The following is a 19,601-nucleotide window of genomic DNA, read 5'->3' on the forward strand; positions in this document are numbered from 1 at the left end:
ATTGAGATGCCGACACAGGACATGGCAGTATCAGAGAGCAGTTAAATAAGGAGAGGGCTAAGTCCTGTCAGGTGTGGGTGTCTCCAGTGCACGCAGTTTGGCTGGTACAGAAGTCAGTCATTGGAAGTGCCAGGGCTAGAGAAGAGAGCGGGAAATGGATACACGATCTACCCACGGTCAAAGGTTAAGTAGCAGACTTTGAGTCGGGGTGAGTGGTCAGCTGTGTTCTGGAAAGGTGTCTGTTGGTCATTGTTCCTACATTGATCTTCAGTTGGTTCAGGCAGGTGATGTGCTGTGGGACAGCAGGTACCAGCAGTCTGTGCTGCATAGACCCAGCCTGTGTAGATGTTTGTTGACTAGCTGCCTTTTTTTCAACAGGCGTGGTGTCTGTCTGTTTTGAGGGAGACAGTGATGGTTACATCAACTTGGTGGCCTACCCTTATGTGGAAAGTGAGACTGTGGAGCAGGATGACACACCAGAGCGGGAGCAACCTCGGCGCAAACACTCCCGCCGGAGCCTGCACCGGTCAGGCAGTGGCAGTGACCACAAGGAGGAGAAAGCCAGCCTGTCCCTTGAAACCTCTGAGAGGTAAGGGGGTGGTGAGCAGGGCTGAAGGTGCACGTCTGGTCCTAGCAGCACAAACACTCGAGGCATCTCTAGAGTCCTGACACACCCTGGGGAAGTAGGGCTCCAGGTTGGGGGAAGATGGCTGGTGTTCTTTGGCTGCCCACCTGGGCGTGTCACATTACCCCAGTGATGCCACCCTCTGAGGATGGATGGAGCTGGTCAAGAGAGAGAAGGTCTCTCAGCCCTTTGGAAGCAAGGACTCTCCGTGGCTCTGTGTGCTCCAGCTTTGTTCTGTCTCACACATGAGTTGAAATGCCTTGGTCCGTGGTGAGGTTGCGTCTGCTTTCTGACCTGTGGGACTGCCCAAGGGCGGTCAGAGACTGGACTAGTGTTCTTTAAGGGTTCTGGAAGAGGTTCTTTGACCTCTCTGAGACTCTGAGATCAGCTCTTAACCCTTTCCCTGCAGCTAAAATTTAGTTTATTCCATTGGAAATGATGTTTCTTGTAGATTAGGAAAATAGTTTACAAAGAATTATGTTTCTTGATATGTTATGCAGAAAATATGAACTCTCCTAGGATGGCTGTCGTCAAAAGGACAGGCATTAAAAGTGTTGAGGGTGAAGATGTGGAGAAGTTGGAACCCTCTTAAATTGCTGATGGGAATGTAAAATAGTGCAGCCACCCTGGAAAACAGTTATTTGGCAGTTCCTTAGAAAGTTAAACCCATCAATTCCACTCCTGGGAATAGCAGCCTATACCAAGAGAACTGAAAAAATACATTCAGACACAAAACTTGCAAAGAAATGTTCATAGTAACATTATTCCTAACAGCCAAACAATGAAAGTAACCTAAGTGTCCATCAGCGGATGAATGGATGAATAAAGGCTGAATATTATTCAGTGATAAAAAGGAATAGCACACTCATACGAGCCACAGTGGGAATGAACCTCAAAAACCTTTGCTAAGTGAAAGAAGTCAGTCACAAAAAACCACATATTTTGTGATTCCATTTATAGAAAATGTTTAGAATAGGCAAGCGCATGAGACAGCAGGTTATTGGGTGCCAGGGACTGGCGGGGAGAGGAGGATAGGAAGTGACGGCTAATGGTGATTGTTTTGGGGGTCATGGAATGTCCTACAAATTAGATAGTGGTGATATTTTACAACCTTGTAAATATATATTTTTTAAAAACCCACTGAATTATTAAAAAAATTAAAAGTAATGTGAGCTTCCTGGAACAAAGTGAAATAAAAATTGTATGATTAAATTACTTTATATTTAATTTCGGGGCACCCAGCTGGCTTAGTCGGTGGAGTACGTGACTCTTGATCTCATGATTGTTGAGTTTGAGCCCCATGTTGGGTATAGAGATTACTTAAGAAAAAAAAATTTTTTTAAGTAGTATATTATTTCACTCAAAAATAAGTTTCAGTGAATAAGATCTGTGACTCAAAAGTTGGATTTGGGACTTCTCTTAGATGTGGCAGCACATAGCTTATCTCTAACATCAGATCAGTTCAGCAACACATGCTGCTCAGCCTGGCTGCTGAAGCTGTGAGCTGAGGGCCTCCCAGCTCTCCTCGCCCCCGTTGATGGAAGAGGATGCACATCGAGGAGCACAGAACCCGATGAGACGCTGGCTGAGTGTGTGATGTGTCCTCAGGGGCCCTCTCTAGCCAGATCAGCATCCCTGATGCAAGGAGAGAAATACCCATTTCGTAGTAAGGAGGGTCTCCAGGTGTTAAGTGTTCTTGTGGAAAACAGACTCCAGTCTGCGGAAGCACTTCTTCAGGGCTTCCTTGTCATTCCCCAAGGGGCTTCCTCTTCACTGATGAGGGTGGGACCTAAGCTTAGTGACAAGGAATGTTCCCCAAGTCCTCCAGCCCATAGCTGGCATTAATGCCTTTCTCTCAAGAGTTCTTTAGAGTGGGCTTTCTTTTGTTCTCCAGAGGTACAGAAGTTGCTTCATGAATCATCTGATGAAAAGTCAGTGTACATAGAATAATATCTAAGTCTGCCTGTGTCTGAGTTCAGGGCTCTGCTCTGAAAGTGACAGCTCTGTCTGCAGGCCCTGACCTCTGTTTGGCCTATTCGGAGAGGCTCTGAGTTACCCCCCGGAGTGGAGCTTGCTTCTTCACCAGGGCCAGAGCTGCAACACCAAGGGTGATGCCAAGGGGCACGGGTTCCCCAGGCAGGCACAGAGAACTTATCTGGGCTTACTTGGCAGATTAGTAAACCTTGTTGTTCCTTTTCTTTTCTTTTTTAAGATTTTATTTATTTGTCAGAGAGAGAGAGGGAGAGAAAGAGAGCACAAGCAGGGGGAGTGGCAGGCAAAGGCAGAGGGAGAAGCAGGGAGTCCACGGAGCAGAGAGCCCCATGTGGGACTCGATCCCAGGCCACTGGGATCATGACCCCAGCCGAAGGCAGACGCTTCACTGACTGAGCCCCCGAGCCGTCCCAACCTTGTTTCTTAAAGGGGATCACAAAAAAGGTGTCTATGAATAGCCTCAGCCATGCCGTCCCCAGAAGAACATGAGAGTTCTGTCACGCTGAGAGGCACCGGCGTCCGCTCTGCTTCCAGTCATCAGGGACTGGGAAGGTCTGCCTGTGTCTCTCGGTCGCTTTGCCCAGCCTGTCCGCCACTGTGTGCGGGAGCGCCCGCATTTCCAGTACGCACTAGGCCTGGTGGTTAGCTCGGCTCTGTGTGACTTAGCGCACCCACCGTGGCAGGAGAGGACAGTGGCATCCGTCCAGAGCTGCCGCGCTCCGCCTCTGCTCTGAGCTGCACACTCGCTCTGCCGCTTCCCAGGCACCCGCTGCGCAGGCCCACGGACAGTGTCCGCAGATGCTTTCTTTGAGTCTTATTACAAATTTGGTTGTAGATGTGGACACAAACAGGATAGTTACTCATGTTCTTGACAGTGGCATCCCATGCTCCACCCTCTATTTATTAAGTGTAAGACTCTACATTCATCAATTTTTGTATTTTTTAAAAGTGTAAAGTACACCTGTCAATTTATCATTTTCGCCTTTTCTCGGTGTATAGTTGAGTTGTATTAAACACACGCACGCTGTCGTGCGGCCCTCGCTACTGCCCATTGCCAGAGCTGCTTTTCATCTCCAGCAGCAGCCCCATCCCTGTTAGATAATTCTCCATTCCCCTCCCACCCAGGCCCGGCCAGTCACCGTTCTATTTTCTGTTTCTGTGAATGTGCAGTTACCTCAGACGAGTGGAACCCTACAGCATTTCTCCTTTTGTGTCTGGCTTATTGCACTTAGCAAGATGTTTTCAGGGCTCATCCATGTTGTAGCCTGTGTCAGAATTCCCTCCCCTTTTACTGCCGAACGCTACTCCACTGTAGGGTATGGCATGTTTTGTTTTTCCATTCATGCTTTGATGGGCACTTGGGTTGTTTCCACCTCTTGTTTATTGTAATGCTGCTGTGAACAGAGTGTCAGGTTTCTGTTTGAGTTCCTGTTTTCAGTTCTTTTGGGTACAGACCTAGGAGTGGAATGGCTGGATCATTGGATAATTCTACGTTTAGCGTTTTGAGGAACCAGCAGACTTTCACCGGTGGCTGCACCATTTTGCATTCCCTCCAGCAGTGTGTGGGGGTTCCAGTCTCTCCACATCCTCTACAACACTTGTTCCAGTTGATTTTTATAATAGCCTTCCTAATGCATCTGGAGTGGTGTCTTCATCACATAATTTGATGCCAAGAATTATTTTTGAGACAGTTTTCAGAGACACAAGTATAAATACTACTTATTACTCACTTTTATGTGCTCATGCATCCGGAGCCCCTGTGCCACCTGTCAGCAGGGGCCGTGGGTGGCAGATTAGACGTGATGGAGGCCTCCTTCACCCTGTGCACCGAGACCCCGGAGGGTGACTTGTCTGAGCCCCTCAGCAGTGTGTCCTGTTCTTCCTTCTTAGCTCCCAAGAGGCAAAGAGTCCAAAGGTGGAGCTCCACAGCCACTCAGACGTCCCTTTCCAGATGCTGGACGGCAACAGCGGTCTGAGTTCTGAGAAGATCAGCCATAATCCCTGGAGCCTGCGCTGTCACAAGCAGCAGCTGAGCCGCATGCGCTCCGAGTCCAAGGACCGAAAGCTCTACAGTATCCTTGTTACTACACCTTCAGCAGTGCCCCCTGCTGGGACCGTGGGTTGGTCCTGTGTCAGGACACCTTCTAGCACCATGGCCGAGGCCCTCTCTGTCCAGGAGCCCCTCCTGCTCTCATCTCCCTTTTTCATAGGCTCTTTGTCCTTCCTTGTTTTATGGATACGGTTTTTTCTGCCTTTCGGGACTGGTAAGCCTGAAGCTTAAACTTGGCAGTTCAGAAGGGTGCTGTCTGGTAGAACCTTCTGGGACAGTGGAGGTATGTGTATCTGTGTTTAGTATGGTAGCCACTGACCACACTGAGTAACTGAAACGTGCTTGCTGTGACTGAGTTACAGAATTTTACATTTATTTAAATTTAAATTGCCACATGTTCCTAGTGGTTACTGTATTTATCAGTGCATGTCTAGAATCAGGGATCTGGGTGTGTGTGTGTGTGTGTGTGCATAACATACATATATTTTTCCCCTCCCAAAAGGTAATTATTACAAAGTGATATGTGGGGTTTTTTTGTCTAAGATAAACACCATACCTAAACAACGTATAATAGTCTTTAAGATGGTAAAAGTAAAAAAAAGTATTATAAAATGGGAATTCTGATGATTGATGTTTGAAGCAGTAGACTATGAATAACTAATACTGAGAAACTGAGGGGAAATGTGCTGAGCCCTCTCTGTTTACTCAGTTTTCAGAACAGTCTCTTGAGGGAGAAAGTGTTGACGAAGCCCATTTATAGATGAAGAGATGGGAGCACAGGGGGGTTAAGTGCTGTGCCCCGGCCCGTGAGTGGGCCTGGGATTCAGCAGGATTCAAGAGCCCATGTTCTCCCACCCTGTGAGGTGTTTCTGCAGCCCTTTTTATGTTTTATTGCCACTTGTTTATAGGTTATAGCAGGTGATGAAATTAATTAAAGGCCAATTTAATGGTTTTCTGTAAGTTATTCTTTAAAGAATTAGGCGATGCTAATATGTGCATCGTCAAGTGATGCCAAGTATCTTACCGTCCAAGATCATGTGATTGCTTCCTGGTCCCCCAGTACGAAATTGAGGTCCAAGCTATGGGCCCTGATGACTTTTGACAGATGTGACAAGCCTATACCTTAATCCAGGATGGTTGCAGACAGTAGATGTAAATGAGGACATGGGTATAAATGCCATCCAGCCAGCCAGGACCATTGAGGCATTTTAAGCAAAAGGTTCTAGAAATACTAAGGGATAAGTTTAAATATGTAGTCACTGGTTTGAAGGTTAGTCAGAAAAAGGCAGGATAGAAATTTTAAATCCACCTTTTTCTAAGATGGATTTAAACTTGATTTCTCATGTTTGTAGTAGTGCTGCAAAGGTGCCTTATTTCTTTTAGGCCTGGGTGGGGTATGGCTTGAGTAGGGCCTTGGTTTACTGATGGTGCCAGGGATGTATGCAGATCTGCCAGATCTTCTTTAGTTTGTGTATGCCTACAGGACAGAATAAAATAGAATAAAATAAAAATGATGGCATCAGCAGATTTGGTATATATATACACCACAGAAAATTTTTCAGCTATAAAAAGGAATGAAATTTTGTCACATGCTACATACAAATTGGATAAAACTTGAAAACATTTTGCTAAGTGAAACAGGCAGCCACAAAAGGACAAGTATGAAGTGTCTAGAATAGTCCTATTCATAGAGACAGAAACTAGAAAGGTAGTTACTGGGGGCAAGGGCGTGAGGAAGAATGGGAGAGAGTGTGAGGTGGGTACAGTTTCTAGTTTTTGTTTGGGACGATGAGAAAGTTCTGGAGATGGATGGTGATGTGCACAGTAATATGAATGTACTAATGCCACTGAACTGTACAGTTAAACATAGTGAAAATGGTACATTTTATGTTATGTATATTTTGCTACAATAAAAAATTTTTGAAAAGAATGAGTAAGCCAGTGGTGTGACATCTACATTTGAGAGTTTGTGAGGTGAATACAGATCACATTAGAAGAGAATGCCCCCTTTTGTAGAAAAACTTGGTCGTGGTTTCCTGGCTGGGGCTGACAGTGAGTGTGGCTGTTACTCTCCTTGACCACGGCCCAGAGTTCCTCTTGCTTGAGAACGTGGTGCACCACTTCAAGTACCCCTGTGTGCTGGACCTGAAGATGGGCACCCGGCAGCACGGGGATGACGCATCCGCGGAGAAGGCAGCCCGGCAGATGAGGAAGTGCGAGCAGAGTACGTCAGCTACGCTGGGTGTCAGGGTCTGTGGCATGCAGGTGAGTTCCCCTGGCCAGAGCCTTGCTGCTGCTGCCCGCGTGTTTTGGGTGGCCCATGTACCTGCCTGCTCCCCCTGCCAGGTGTCCTCCGGGCCCACAGTGGTCCAGAATCTCCTCCGAGAGGGTGAGTCCCCCACAGGGTGCCGAGTGCATCCTTATAGGTATGTTCCCTGAGCCCTCTAGGCCTTACCTGGTGACCTTAGTCTGGACTCCAGATCCAGAGCCTCTGTGAGAACCTGTTGCCTTGACACTGGGATGAGTCAAGCTGGTCAGGAGTACTTTCCAGACAATGCCTGCCCAGGGCACTCGAAGGTCATCAGACCTCCCTGGTGCTCACCCGCTCTGTCTCCTGGGCTTTCAGGTGTACCAGCTGGACACAGGGCATTACCTCTGCAGGAACAAGTACTATGGCCGCGGGCTCTCCATTGAAGGCTTCCGCAACGCCCTCTATCAGTACCTGCACAACGGCCTGGACCTGAGGCGTGACCTTTTTGAGCCCATCCTGAGCAAACTGCGGGGCCTGAAAGCTGTGCTGGAGCGGCAGGCCTCCTACCGCTTCTACTCCAGCTCCCTGCTTGTCATCTACGACGGCAGGGAGTGCCGGGCAGAGTCCTTCCTGGACCGCCGGGCCGAGATGCGTCTCAAGCACCTGGATACAGGGCTCCCTGAGGGGGCGCCACCCTGTGGCCCCAGCACCAGCCCCAGTAGCACCAGCCCTGAGGCCAGCCCCTCCTCTCCACCCAAGGTGGATGTCCGCATGATCGACTTTGCACACAGCACGTTCAAGGGCTTCCGGGATGACCCCACCGTGCATGACGGGCCGGACCGAGGCTATGTGTTCGGCCTAGAGAACCTCATCAGCATCATGGAACAGATGCGGGACGAGAACCAGTAGGCCCGGCCCTGGGCCCCCAGAACCCCTTCCTCTCCACCCGCAGGCAGGGACCATTGCTCTGACTGAACTCGCCGTGAGGACACACAGACTTGCTTTTAAAGGGTTATATTTCTCTTTGGTGTAAACTAAAAGAAATGTTTTTAGCTGTAGCCTGGAATCCATATATATAAAGTGAAGGAGGGCACAACACACATCCTCTCAGCCAGGCTCCTTTAGCTCTACGGCTCTGACTGCTGTGTCCAGGCTGACTTAGGAAGAGGTGCCCCTGGTGGGTGGGCTTGGCAGCAGGGACGGGGTGCCCTTGGACATTGGTTTCTCTTGCCTAGGTCTTTGGCATCTGTGGCTGCAGGGCCTTGCTGGTCTTAGGGTGAAGCTGTGGGCTGGTACAGGGCCCCTCTGTGCTCACTCATCCGTCGTTCCTCACCAGTAGAGGATTGGGTGCCCATCTGTTGGGGGACTTCCTAGTCTGGTGGCATGGGCATCAACCAGCTCCTTAACACATACCCCCCAGGTAGCACAGGGCCAATTGCACATGGCTGGACCCGTCCTTCTCGGTTCTGACTTGGCATGAGGCTAGATTCATGAAGCTGGGCTGAAGCCAGCTTATGGCAGAGGGCAGGCCCTGGGATCCCCAGGCACTCTTTGGCACTTGAACCCGCTCCTCTTCCTGCCTGCACACCCCAGCCAGCCTTTCTTACCGAGATCCCTTGCCTGAGGAGGCCACCCCTTCTTCCCCCATTGAAGGGGGTCCCTGCTCTATTTGCCAAGGAGAGTCGGTGTCCCAGCAGGCCTCAGGGCCTCTGGTGGCTCTGGCCTAGACGGTATTTGCAGTTCTTGTGCTGTGGGTGGGAGTCTTCTTCCTCTAGCTTGGGCAGCTGGGCTGTCTCTGGATGGGCTGCCCTTCCCAGGGCTCAAGGGCTGTGGTCTGCTCAGGGTGTCACCTTTCTCCAGGCTAAGCTCAAGGCAGCAACCCATTGTGAGGAGCTCTCCAGTCTTGTGAGGGAGAGCTTGAAGCTTGTCTGTTCATGGAGATATTGTTTGGGCCTTGGGTGTAGATGCCCAGATTCTGCTAATGAGTTTCGTCTTATCAGTCCTGGGATCCATCAGTCTGTCCATTTGTCCATCTCCCAGCCAGCCCTTGTCTCTTCGGATCTTTTTCCTGGGCTGTAGCCTTGTTCATTAGTAATAATTGATTTCTGTCATGCTATTTCTGAGGTGAGCTTTTGCCCCTGTGCCTGTTGTCAGCAGATGCTACCTTTTTACAAAGAATTGGTAGCAAATGAATTGTAGGAGGTGTTTCCCAGATGGCCCAGCACCTTCTCTATGGGCCTGGCAGCGTGTAGCCCTGCTCCACGCTGACGGTGGTACAGTGAGGGCCCAAGGGGTGATCTTTCTGGTGGTTTTTAATCATTTTTGCCGCCAGCCCTTAATGGCACAGAGACCTGCCACCTCGAACATGTGGCCAGGAGGTGACACTGCACTCACGTAGCCATTGCCAAGGTTAGTGCCCTCCCCTCTGAGCCTAGGGCCACTGTCATTGTCGCTTTGGGTGTGTCCTTGTTTGGGCATTAAAGGTAAGCCTGCCAGCCTAAGAGGCCTTGGAAGTGGTGGACTACTTTCCGATTCCTTAGAGATGCAGCTTCACACATTTTAAATGGGCTCCTTGATGGATCCCGTCTCTCTCTCAGCCCTCCGATCCTGGTGCCAGTAGTGGGCAGGTTCCCATTCCTTGGGGCTGGGAGGGACAGCTTGCCTGTTTCTGGTCAGTAACGACCATCTTTCCTGTACCATTCTGTGGCTTCAGAGGGGTAGTAACTCATTCGTTTGGACTGGCATTTCCTGGCAGGGAAGAGGCTAAGACAAAGAGGGGCCACTTGGAACCCCCTTTTAGTTGAACTTCTCCAGCCTGGGGATGTGTTGTGCCTCCTGAGTTCCTGTATTTTGGGAGCACATGCTGCCCCGTTCTGCTCTTCATAGTGAGAGAGACTATACCCACTATCTTCAGCGTTTTCCTGGCACTAAAAAGAGCAGAAGGGCCTGGGATTTGCTGCTGCTCCATCAGGGCAGGATCCCTCTTTTCAGCACTTTTGACACTTGGAGACCCAGCTCTGTTAGCTGGTGGGTGGTGGGCATGTGTGTGCACACGCACTCTCTGCCTCTACTCCTCCTGCCTGCTCCTTGTCAGAGAGCCCTGTCCCTGCCAGGCCCTGCCTTCCCAAACCCCAACTTGGGACCAAAGTGCAACGCGGGATCACTGGTTGGGGTGCTCAAGTGACCCCCCTCCCTAGTGCTTCCCTGGGCCAAGTAGACACCAGCCCCCGGGAGGGGTGGGGGGGAGTGGGACCGGCGGTGCTTAATGAGGAAGGGGACCAGTGTAGCAACTTGCCAGGGACCCCACCCCTCCCTCACATTGGGGCCTGTGCAGTGGGTGTGGGGGTTTCCCCAGGGGCCAAAGGCCTGGGCTAGTTGTTTAGCCGCTGCTCACTCGCGCACATCTGGCCACGTGCACGCCCCCTAGATGCAGATTGCTTGGAACTTTAAAGCTGTTCAATTTGGTTTTGTTTTTGCCGATTTAAAAAAAAAGTTTTAATGAAAAAAATTGGAGCATCCTGGGAAGGACCTGGTTCCTTTGCTTCTCGGGGGAACTGTGAGGCCTCGCCTCTAGGAATCGCTCTCTGCTCTACTTTGCCGGAAGCCGCCTAAACCTGCCCACGCCGCCCGAGGCCTGCGCCCCCTTCCACTCTCGGCTTCGGCCGCGGCTGGGCCAGCGGCGTCTCCTCGGGACCTTGCGTGCCGGGGAGGGGTGCTCGGGCCTTGGGCCGGGTCGCCCCTTTCTGTACACCTAGCGCTGCCCGCCCCGCTTGTGTCTGAGGTCGTGTATGTCAAAATAAAGCCGCTAGAAACTAAGGTGTGTCCGCGTCTTTGCTGTCCCGCGGCTTCCAGGACAGACCCAGCCCGACCGCCGCTCCCGTCCCTCCGCCGTGCCCCGCGAGCCGCCGTCCCGGGGCGGGGCCGGAAGCGGCCGTGCGGCGGCGGACCCGGCACCCGTCGGGAAGGAAGCCTCGCCCTTGGCGCCAGTTCCGCCTTTGGATCCGCCAATGGTTAGCTGACCCGCGGGCCCGGGGCCCGGTCCCCATGGCAGCCGGGCGCGCTCGGGCTCTTATTGGCTACGTCTGCCGGAGAGCCGCGCCTCAGCGCTCCGACGCCGGCTTCCGTGCCACGTCAACGGCAGCCGATTGGTCGGCTCGGGCTCACGTCACCGCCCGCCTAGGTCCGGCCTGAGTTCGGGGCTAGCCGCCCTCGTCTAGCGTCGCGTCCTGCTGTGTGCAGCCCCGGGCCGGCGTCACGGCGGACTCCGCGGCCAAGGCAGAGCCAAAGTGGGTCAGTCTGGCAGGCGAAGGGCGCGGGGCCGGACACGGCGGCGGGAGTGCGCGGCAGGGCTCGGCCGGGCGGGCCGGGCCGCGGAGCCCGGGACTCACTCTCTGGCCGCCCGCAGGCGCGATGAAGGCACTGATCTTGGTGGGCGGCTATGGGACGCGTCTGCGTCCGCTGACGCTGAGCATCCCGAAGCCATTGGTGGATTTTTGCAATAAGCCCATCTTGCTGCACCAAGTGGAGGCGCTGGCCGCGGTAAGACCCGGGGTCGGTGTAGCGGTGGGACCTGGCAGGAAGAGGGACGGCTAGCACTTGGGGGTCGCGGACGCCCGTACCTTCCGGCTGAGCCCCTCTATCGGCCGGCGCTGTTTTGTACAACAGGCAGGCGTGGACCACGTGATTCTGGCCGTGAGCTACATGTCTCAGGTGCTGGAGAAGGAAATGAAGGCGCAGGAACAGAGGGTGAGGCTCGGACTTTTGACCTTTTTCTTCGATCCCCGCGCAACCACCCACCCTGGTGGGAGGCACCTGACAGGCGGCTTCTCCCTTACAGCTGGGAATTCGAATCTCTATGTCCCATGAAGAAGAGCCTCTGGGGACAGGTCAGTAAAAGTCTCTTGTGGGGAGGGTTTAGGGCCTGGGAAGGGGTAAAACCCAGCCTGGATGGGGTCTGCTGAGCCTGGATCCAGGGGCTCAGTTGTCCGTCCACCCCCCGACCCCCCGGGCAAGATGGTGACCTGTACTTCTCTTCTAGCTGGGCCCCTGGCACTTGCCCGTGACCTGCTCTCTGAGACTGCGGACCCTTTCTTCGTCCTCAACAGTGATGTGATCTGCGATTTCCCTTTCCAAGCCATGGTGCAGTTCCACCGGCACCACGGCCAGGAGGGCTCCATCCTGGTAAGGGACCAGGTGTTTCTTCTCTGACACGCTTGTCCCCCATGCCCAGCCTTTAACTATCCCCTTGTGTTGTGGGTGCAAAGCTGTACAGTATGTGTCTTTTTTAAGCATTGGGGCACAGCCTTAGATTTAGGACAGTATGCATTATCAAGGCTCAAACACACCTGGACTGGGCCTGAGGTTCCCCCTCCACTCAGGTGACCAAAGTGGAGGAACCCTCTAAGTATGGGGTGGTGGTATGTGAGGCTGACACAGGCCGCATTCACCGGTTCGTGGAGAAGCCACAGGTGTTTGTGTCCAACAAGATCAACGCAGGAATGTACATCCTGAACCCTGCAGTGCTGCAGCGCATCCAGGTGTGTAGAAGCCAGCTGCGGGGTGGGCTGGGGTAGGGCAGGCCCCTACCACCACAACCCTGCTCACAAGCTGCCCACTCCCACAGCTGCAGCCTACGTCCATTGAGAAGGAGATCTTCCCTGTCATGGCCAAGGAGGGGCAGCTATATGCCATGGAGCTGCAGGGTGAGGCAGGGAGGCCACAGGGTAGGGGTGTGGTGTGGCTGGGCTGAGCCCCCTGATGCATTTCCTCCCAACAGGCTTCTGGATGGACATAGGGCAGCCCAAGGATTTCCTCACCGGCATGTGCCTCTTCCTACAGTCCCTGCGACAGAAGCAGCCTGAGCAACTATGCTCAGGCCCTGGCATTGTGGGCAACGTGCTGGTGGTGAGGCCCCCACCCGGCCCATCATAAATGCCCCTTCTCGGGCTTGGGAGATGAATGCCTCACTCGTATCTTCCCCACTGTCCTTAGGACCCAAGTGCCCGCATCGGCCAAAACTGTAGCATCGGCCCCAACGTGAGCCTGGGTCCTGGTGTGGTGGTGGAGGATGGCGTGTGCATCCGGCGGTGCACAGTGCTTCGAGATGCTCACATTCGATCCCACTCCTGGCTCGAGTCCTGCATTGTGGGCTGGCGCTGCCGCGTGGGCCAGTGGGTAAGTCTAGGGGCTGGGCCGAACAGGGAGAGGGGCAGGAAATGCGCCTGCCTCGCTGACCAGGCCTGCCCCCTCCCCCGAGGTGCGCATGGAGAACGTGACGGTCCTGGGTGAAGATGTCATCGTTAATGACGAGCTCTACCTCAACGGTGCCAGCGTGCTGCCCCACAAGTCTATCGGCGAGTCAGTGCCAGAGCCTCGCATCATCATGTGAGGGGATGCCACAGGGCTGGCCGAGTCCCCAGTTCCCCATTGGCAGGGGGAGCCCTGGTGTGACACATCAGAAGGCCCTGGACTCGCCGTTTATCTGGGAGGACTAGACGAGGCTGAAGTGGTTGGACACCTGCCCTCTCCTGTGGACATAATCTGGCAGGATCCTTGCTGGGCATACCCCACAAAGCCCACTCCCTCAAGAAGGGCCGGGCCAGGGCTGTATGGAATAATAATTTAATGCTCACTGTGGCCCTGACTGAAAGTCAAGCTCAGGCACAATCAGGACATGGCTGGGCTCCTGCCAGTGAGGTTACACTCAGGCAAGGAGGTTGGATGTGGTGGGGGGTGGGGAGGGGAGTCGTGGGGAAGAGGGCAAGGGGAAGCTCATAAATAGGGCCCAGCCTGGGTCTGAGTTCAGGGATGGAGGCTGCTGCCGTGTGGGCTAGGCGGCCGAGGAAGTGGTGGTACTTGCATTGGCCGCCTTCTCCCAGTCCTCTACAGACACGATGGTGGCTTTGCAGAAGAAGCAATCCTTGTTGTTCATCAGGTGCTGGTTGATACAGGCTCTACAACAGGGGAGGGGAGGGGAGGGAGGAGGAGGGCGTGTGTATCCCTGCCACTTCCCCAGCCCCCTGCACCCACGGGGCCCACTTACTTGCAGGACTTATGGCCACAGGGCTGGAACACAGCGGAAATGGGGTGAGCATAGCAGATGGGGCAGAGGTCCTCCTCGCTAGTGGGCTGCAGGGAGCAGAGTGCAGGGTGAGCTGCGGTTGGACACCCAGACAAGGAGACGAAGACTGTGCCTGTGTAGTGTGCACAGTTGTGCCAGCATATGTATGTGGGTGGTGTGCGCCTGGATGCTGCGGCTCCCACTCACCAGGGAGGCAGCAGCTGCCTGGGCAGATGCAGAGGTCAGGTGTGCCAGCATCTGTTCCACCTCGGCCAGCTCCTCCATGCTGATGTAATCTGTGTCTGCGGGTGGTAGCAGGTGTCAGGCCCAATGTGGCCCTTGAACCCAGTGCCTCTTAAGTACCACAACTTGGGGTTTTGCTCTTCTTGAGACTCCTGATCTAGTCCAGCCCCAAACCCGACCCACCCCCAGTCCACTCACAGCTCTGCAGGGAGAAGCGCTTCCGGTCAGGGGTAGGCAGGGCAGTGCCAGGGGCAGGGGGCTCTGGCTGCCCCAGGAGATAACATATAGAGCGGAGCTGGAAGCAGGGATCAGCAAGGAGCACTGACGTGGCTCTCTCTGTCCTAGGTGAGAGAGGGGGGCAAGTGTAGTCAGGAAGCAGTACCTGCTGGAGGGGCGGGGGTGGTGGGACAATCCAGCTCACCTCTTGTTTTCACCCGCCGCTCCTACCCCATGCTGCTCATCCTAGGTCCCAGTAAGAACTCACAGTCTGGGTGCCAGTTTAAGGGGGTGACCAGCAGATAGTGAAAAGTCTGCCTACCCCTAATAAACACTAACGCTCCAAAAAAAAATAAAGAACATGACTAGCAGCTTAAAGGAGTGCCTCCCAGGTTTCCCCTCCTACTGTTCTCGGGGAGATTGGGCACTGGCAAAGCCACTGGCCCAGGACAGGCCGGGGCATTGGGGGCGGGCTCGCGCCCCCTCTGGCGGCCACACGGGGAACCTCGGTCGCGGGGAAGAGAGGGGCTGCCCCACCCCCTCCAACAGGAGCCAATGGGAGGCTGAGGCCCCGCCCTCCTCTGGGAGAGTATTTAGAAGCTGACCAGGGAAGCACTCGGAGAGCTGGGGAAGCCAGAGGGATTGCGGAGTGCAGCCCGACGCCAAATCCCGCCCTGGAGCCGGGGGAGCAGGGGCGGTTGGCGTGCGGGGCTGAGCCCACAGCCAGCAGAAGCGGGTGAGTCCCGGCGCGGCGTGTCCCGCACAGAGCTGCCCCGTCCCAGCCCCCGGCAGGCGCCACCATGGTCTGGCTGGTGCTGCTGGGCGCACTGCTGTGCCTGTCGCGCGTCGGGATGGGCAGCCTGGGCACGGAGAGCTTCCTGCCCTCCGGGCCCCGTAACTGCCCCTACAGATGTGTGTGCGCCGCCGACCTGCTGAGCTGCGCGGGCCTGGGGCTGCAGGACGTGCCGGCCGCGCTGCCCGCCGCCACCACAGACCTCGACCTGAGCCACAACGCGCTCCAGCGCCTGCGGCCCGGCTGGCTGACGCCCCTCTCCCGGCTGCGCGCCCTGCGCCTCGGCCACAATGAGCTGGACGCGCTAGGTCGCGGAGTGTTCACCAACGCCAGCGGCCTGCGGCTGCTCGACCTATCGTCTAACGCGCTGCGGGCGCTGGGACGCCACGACCTCGAAGGGCTGGGGGCGCTCGAGAGGCTGCTGCTGTTCAACAACCGACTGGCGCACTTGGACGAGCTCGCCTTCCGGGGCCTGGGCGCACTCAGCCGGCTCTACCTGGGCTGCAACCAGCTCTCCTCCTTCTCCTTTGACCACCTCCACGGCCTGGGCGCCACCCACCTCCGTACTCTGGACCTCTCCTCCAACCGCCTGGGCCGCATCCCCGTGGCTGCCCTGGCTGCCCTGCCGGCCTTTCTCAAGAACGGCCTTTACTTGCACAACAACCCCCTGGCCTGTGACTGCCGTCTCTACCACCTGCTGCAGCGCTGGCTCCAGCGGGGCCTCAGTGCCGTCAGTGACTTCGCCCCACAGTACATGTGCCTGGCCTTCAAGGTGCCCACGTCCCGCGTGCGCTTCTTTGAGCACAGCCGGGTCTTCGAGAATTGCTCGGTCGCCCTGGCCGGTGGCCTGGAGCAGCCCGAAGAGCAGCTGCACGTGCAGATGGGTCGGCCCCTGAGGCTGCGCTGCAACACCAGCGCCCCGGCTGTGCGCATCGCCTGGGTGTCCCCAAAGCAGGAGCTGCTCGTGGCCCCGGGGTCCCGAGACGGCAGCATTGCGGTGCTGGCCGACGGCAGCCTGGCCATCAGCAATGTGCAGCCGCGGCACGCGGGGCTCTTCGTGTGCCTGGCCGCCGGGCCCCGCCTGCACCACAACCAGACACACGAGTACAACGTGAGCGTGCACGCCCCGCGCCCGGAGCCCGAGGCTTTCAACACGGGCTTCACCACCCTGTTGGGCTGCGCCGTAGGCCTTGTGCTCGTGCTGCTCTACCTGTTCGCGCCGCCCTGCCCGGGCTGCCGCCGCTGCTACCGCCGCACCTGCCGGCGGCACTGCTGGCCCCGCGTGCCCAGCCCCCTCCAGGAGCCGAGCGTGCCCGAGGTGCCCAGCCGCAAGGCCAGCGTCCATAAGCATGTGGTCTTTCTGGAGCCGGGCAGGAGGGGCCTCAACGGGCGCGTGCAGCTGGCGGTCGCCGAGGACTTTGATCTCTACAACCCCGTGGGCCTGCAGCTCCATGCTGGCTCCGAGTCGGCTAGCTCCACGGGCTCCGAGGGTCTGGTGATGACCTAGGCTGCCTTGGGCTCAGAGCCAGGCCATCGACCACCCGCTGCTTTGCCCCACTCCCTGCTGCCGCCCGGACAACTGCCAGATGCTGGTGGCGGCGCTGGGCTTGGTCCTCCAGCCTCCTGTGTGGCCTTGACCTCAACTACAGCAGCCCCACTCGCTGATGGAAGGGCTGGGCTCCCCGCCCTCTCTCCCCCTCTGCTCTCACACAGGGCCCAAAGGCCGGAGACCCCCGCAGGACCTGCTGGTGCCCAAATGTCCCACAAGGCCTGGAACTGGGGCCATCTGGAAGAGCCCTTGCGTTAGAGCCCGAGGCACATCCTTAGGGGCCGAGGCAGCTATCAAGCAGTAGTGGCGAAGAACTGAAGCATAACCATCTTCCCCTTCCCCGTGGGGCAGGAAGAGAGTGGGTGCCCAGGGGAAGAGGAGGAGAGCGCCAAAGGAAGACCTAGGCCCCCACCCAGGGTGGAAGGAGGAAACTCGCACCAACATCTAACCTCCTTCAAGCTTCACAACTCCATGCAGTCTGGTGGGCAGGCAGAAAGGCAAGAGACCCCTCCCCGCCACCCCTCGGGGGTCCTGGCCCGAGCCCCAGGCAGAGCAGCTTCGCCATCTCTGGCCAGCGGCATCCACAGGCCACTCTGAGGGCAGGGCCTCTTCCATGGGCTTACAAGACAGCAGTAAGGGCCACCAGGGCCTGTCCTCCAGCTTTTCAGCAGTAAAAAGCCTGCTGAGCATGGCCAAGATAGGAGGGCTGAGCTGGAACTCACTGTCCCTCGAGGGTAGAAGCCTCTTAAGGGCTGGCACTGGTCTCGGCCTAATGGTTGAGGCCGTGCCCTGGTCTTATATGCATCTTACCACCCACCGCAGGGAGGCAGGGAAGAAGGGTCTGAGAACCCTCCTGTGTGGGTGCTGAGCTGGGGGCTCCTACAAGCATCCTGGATCCAGCTGTCATGGAGTTCCTTAATAAAGGTGGTACATGCTCATTACCAGACCCTTCGAGAACACAAGTAGCGGTGCGTGTCCTCAACCCCTGATCCCAACAGTGCTGTCCCGTACGTGCAGGATAGCACCCCAGCCCTGCCTGAGGCATAACCACAAGCCAGTGCAGTCCCCGATTCTTCTACTCAGAGCCACTGCTGCTGCCACCTAGTTAGGCAGTTTGTACCTCACTGCCTTCCCCCCTGCCTCAAAAACCTGATACTGAGGTTCACTGCAGAGGTGAAGAGACAGCAGCAGGAGGCCCTGGCTGGCCCACTCCCACCAGCCACGCCAGCTCCTGTGGGCCCAAGGGCCTCACACTCACCCCGAGGCCGGGCCATGCACCAGGAGCCGCACCAGGATGCCCGTCACAGCCACCAGAATGGGGTAGTGGTCCACGCTTTCCAGGCCTGGCGGGGGGGGGGGGGGGGGTTGGAGGGAGGGCAAGAGCTGCTGCATGCTCCTACTGCAGGGGGTCTAGGCCTGCCTGGCTAGCGCCAGGCCCCCTCCCCAGCATCCTCCCCACAGAAGGGCGAGCTAAGGCTGCGGGGGCCAAGGCTGGCTGTCCCGATGCAGCACGGACAATCAGGCATCCCTGCTCCCAGCGGAGGAAGCAAGCCCCGGGATATGTTGGGTGTGGGGCACTGGGTCCTCACCAGGCAGCCGCAGGGTGACCACACGGTCAAACAGGTTTCTCTCAGCCGTCACCCGGTTCAGCACCTGGTTGAGCAGCTGTGAGGGCAGGAGCCCATTGATGGGTGTTGAGGGTGGGCTCGCCACTGGGGCCTTCCCAGGGGGCACCCCCATCCCTGCCCAGATGGACACACCTGCGCGAGACGCCGCAGCAGCATCTCGGAGGTAGGCCGGGCCCAGTCAAGGAATATCTCGGGCACCAGCGTGATGGTCATCTCCAAGACCCGCAGCAAGCTGACTGAGAGGTCAAAGCAGGTGGCGCACACCTTGAGCTGCCGGCTGTCCACAAAGTTCCGCTCTAGGCGCTCGGCAGCCTGTTGGATCTGAGCCACCAGCAGGGGCAGGCAGCGCTCAGTGGCCTGGTGGCGCTGCACATCGCACCGGGCCCACTGCAATGCTGCAGCCCACCCGACCCACCGTGACGCACCTCCTGGATCATGCCAATGAACTCCGAGAAGGCCCAGTTGAGCTGGTTGAGGACACTGTTAAGGAAGCTGGGCGCCACGTCGGGCCCCTCCCGCAGCAGCTCCGCCATGTGCTGCTGAAGCAGGGTGGAAGGGCAAGGCTCTGCAGGGGCGCGAGGAGGCGGCGTCACTGGGGACTCCATTCTGGGGCTCCTGCCTATCCTGTCCACCTCTGTCCTCACTTACTGGGCCATTGGTGTACGGACAGAAAGATGGCTCCCTGAGAATGCTCAGGTCACAAAGGCAGGAGGACAGGGTACAGCCCTGTCTGGGGGTTAGAGCTAAATCTGTCCCTCCATCTGCTGGGCAAGCCACAGGCTGAAGTCCTTCCCAGCTCCACACCATCCCTTAAGCCTAGAGCTGCCCCCCAGCGTGTCCCCAGCAAGTTCTCAGCCACATGCCTTTCAGGGAGGGCTAGACCCAGACAGGGTGACCCAGACCTCTCCTCACTCGTATCCAGGTCAGCATCCCTAAGACCTACTTGTCTGAGCCCTGCAGTCCTCTCCTCTCCTCTGCTGCCCTTGGCCTGGCCTTGGCATATGGCCGAGGTGGTGGGTGCCAAGTCTGGGCTGACAGGGAGCAGTAACCAGAGCCCTTAGCCGCAGCTGGGCTGGACACCCGCCGCGCCCCCCCCATGCAAATCAATAGTTCCTACAGCAGCAGGACAAGTATCTGGTCCCACTGCCATTCTCCATCTTCAGCTCAGTTTCACCTGCAGGCACGACCAAAACA

General features: G+C 56.4%; 4 protein-coding genes across 6 annotated transcripts in view; 3 read left to right on the top strand and 1 right to left on the bottom strand.

The window, feature by feature from the left end:
- Positions 1 to 10,734, top strand: part of IP6K1 (inositol hexakisphosphate kinase 1) — a 56,907-nt gene extending 46,173 nt beyond the window's left edge. Inside the window, exons 3-6 of one of the 2 annotated variants that reach the window (XM_028124342.1) lie at positions 379 to 589; positions 4,508 to 4,689; positions 6,757 to 6,932; positions 7,294 to 10,734. In XM_028124342.1, the coding sequence (XP_027980143.1) occupies positions 379 to 589; positions 4,508 to 4,689; positions 6,757 to 6,932; positions 7,294 to 7,827 (1,103 nt within the window). In that variant the 3' untranslated portion in view covers positions 7,828 to 10,734. The remainder of the gene's footprint in view (positions 1 to 378; positions 590 to 4,507; positions 4,690 to 6,756; positions 6,933 to 7,293) is intronic. The other variant, XM_028124343.1, reaches the window with a different exon arrangement.
- Positions 10,735 to 11,088: 354 nt separating this feature from the next.
- Positions 11,089 to 13,553, top strand: GMPPB (GDP-mannose pyrophosphorylase B). Its single transcript, XM_028124317.2, has 10 exons — positions 11,089 to 11,208; positions 11,324 to 11,457; positions 11,584 to 11,664; positions 11,756 to 11,804; positions 11,957 to 12,099; positions 12,297 to 12,455; positions 12,542 to 12,620; positions 12,695 to 12,822; positions 12,910 to 13,092; positions 13,175 to 13,553. Exons 2-10 carry the CDS (start codon positions 11,329 to 11,331, stop codon positions 13,304 to 13,306), a joined length of 1,083 nt encoding a protein of 360 aa, XP_027980118.1. The 5' UTR covers positions 11,089 to 11,208; positions 11,324 to 11,328; the 3' UTR covers positions 13,307 to 13,553.
- RNF123 (ring finger protein 123) overlaps positions 13,526 to 19,601 on the bottom strand; it is a 29,827-nt gene continuing 23,751 nt past the window's right edge. For both annotated transcript variants that reach the window (XM_028124313.2, XM_028124314.2), the window contains exons 32-39: positions 18,833 to 18,972; positions 18,540 to 18,728; positions 18,369 to 18,444; positions 18,038 to 18,122; positions 14,420 to 14,562; positions 14,186 to 14,280; positions 13,961 to 14,046; positions 13,526 to 13,871 (exon numbers count right to left, since the gene is read on the bottom strand). In XM_028124313.2, coding sequence (XP_027980114.1) covers positions 13,748 to 13,871; positions 13,961 to 14,046; positions 14,186 to 14,280; positions 14,420 to 14,562; positions 18,038 to 18,122; positions 18,369 to 18,444; positions 18,540 to 18,728; positions 18,833 to 18,972 — 938 coding nt within the window. In that variant the 3' untranslated portion in view covers positions 13,526 to 13,747. The remainder of the gene's footprint in view (positions 13,872 to 13,960; positions 14,047 to 14,185; positions 14,281 to 14,419; positions 14,563 to 18,037; positions 18,123 to 18,368; positions 18,445 to 18,539; positions 18,729 to 18,832; positions 18,973 to 19,601) is intronic.
- Positions 13,642 to 17,720, top strand: AMIGO3 (adhesion molecule with Ig like domain 3). The gene has a single exon (XM_028124316.2). It carries the CDS (start codon positions 15,238 to 15,240, stop codon positions 16,735 to 16,737), a length of 1,500 nt encoding a protein of 499 aa, XP_027980117.1. The 5' UTR covers positions 13,642 to 15,237; the 3' UTR covers positions 16,738 to 17,720.

The sequence above is a fragment of the Eumetopias jubatus genome, unplaced genomic scaffold (assembly GCF_037043125.1).
Source record: "Eumetopias jubatus isolate StellerSeaLion01/CBP00866 unplaced genomic scaffold, mEumJub1_p1.0 scaffold_1, whole genome shotgun sequence".
NCBI lineage: Eukaryota > Metazoa > Chordata > Mammalia > Carnivora > Otariidae > Eumetopias > Eumetopias jubatus.